Here is a 1,326-nt window from a genome sequence, read left to right on the forward strand (position 1 = left end):
ACTCACTCTACTCCACTCACTCACTCACTCACTCTACTCCACTCACTCCACTCACTCACTCACTCACTCTACTCCACTCACTCACTCACTCACTCACTCACTCTACTCCACTCACTCCACTCACTCACTCACTCACTCTACTCCACTCACTCACTCACTCCACTCACTCACTCCACTCACACACTCCCCACTTACTCATCCCAACTCTGCTCAAGTCCCAACGCCCCACCATGGCAGACGCCTGCTGCTCCAGGATGCGTGTTATTTCTGCTTCCACCACGTCCATCTGCTCTAGTAACCTGAGCTGTGGCAGCAGACTTTGCTCACCCAGTATTTGCACCAACTCATCTGGGAAGATGGACGACTGCCCAGAGAGCTACTGCGAGCATCCCTGCTGCACCCCCTCCTGCTGCCAGTCCTTCTGCTGTGCCCCCACCTACTGTGCCCCAGCTCCCTGCCTGACCCACATCTGCAGCCCCGTGAGCTGCGGGTCCAGCGCCTGCCAATCAGGCTGCACTGCCTCCTGTGGGCCCTCCTGCTGCCAGCCTGCTTGCTGCACACCCGTCTGCTGTAAGCCTGTCTGCTGCACACCAGTGTGCTGTACACCTGTGTGCTGTAAGCCTGTCTGCTGCACATCTGTCTGCTCTATGCCCGTCTGCTGGGAGCCCGCCTGTTGTGTGCCCGTCTGCTGTGGGGCTTGGCCCCTGCTCCTCCTCCTCATGCTGCCAGCCCTCTCCCTGTGCCCCCTCCTGCTGCAAACCCTCCTCCTGTGTGTCTCTGCTTTGCCGCCCCATGTACCCCCAGGGGACCTGCTGCTGAGTGTGCTGCATGTGCCGCTCCCTGTCAGGGCTCCCACAGCCCCTAGCTCATTGGGGTGGACAACAACCTGTGCTGTCGGGGCTCCCCACACTTCTCCCATGCCAGGCCAGAGTCTAGTTGGTTCCAGACTCTCATAGTTACTCCAGCACACGATGGGCCCCTGTGACTCCAGTGAAGGTCGCTCCTTCCCATTCACTAGAGCCTTTGCTCTGCTGACCACCAGCCTGGCGCCCAAACCAATACATCCCATCCTCACTCCATCTGATGAGTCCACCTAGTCTGTGTTTCTCACATGGGGACTCTGCTCTCAAACCCAGGGTCACATGGTCCCAGAGGCCGAGTTCTGGTCACTTAATTGACTTGCAATAAATACTATTGGGGGTGCAAGGGGTTATGTGTTGAGCTGCTAACTGAAAGGTGAGTGGTTCAAACCCACCAGCTGATCCTTAAGAGAAGGATGAGACTGTCTGCTTCTGAGTTAGTTAATTGTGCCAACCTGGCCGATAA

The 1,326-nt window shown here is 57.2% G+C and overlaps 2 protein-coding genes across 2 annotated transcripts in view; both read left to right on the plus strand.

Moving 5' to 3' along the window:
• The first annotated feature begins 230 nt into the window (after window positions 1-230).
• Window positions 231-819, plus strand: LOC115873508 (keratin-associated protein 10-8-like). The gene is given in 2 exon segments (XM_030888715.2): window positions 231-698; window positions 700-819. Coding segments are annotated over 2 exon segments (588 nt in total).
• A 152-nt stretch (window positions 820-971) lies between these two features.
• Window positions 972-1,326, plus strand: part of LOC115873509 (keratin-associated protein 10-8-like) — a 7,883-nt gene continuing 7,528 nt past the window's right edge. Inside the window, exon 1 of the mRNA XM_030888716.2 lies at window positions 972-996. Within this exon, the coding sequence (XP_030744576.2) occupies window positions 972-996 (25 nt within the window). The remainder of the gene's footprint in view (window positions 997-1,326) is intronic.

The sequence above is a fragment of the Echinops telfairi genome, unplaced genomic scaffold (genome assembly GCF_000313985.2).
Source record: "Echinops telfairi isolate 266 unplaced genomic scaffold, ASM31398v2 ScPeMD7_7469;HRSCAF=8507_0, whole genome shotgun sequence".
In the NCBI taxonomy this organism is placed as follows: Eukaryota; Metazoa; Chordata; class Mammalia; order Afrosoricida; family Tenrecidae; genus Echinops; species Echinops telfairi.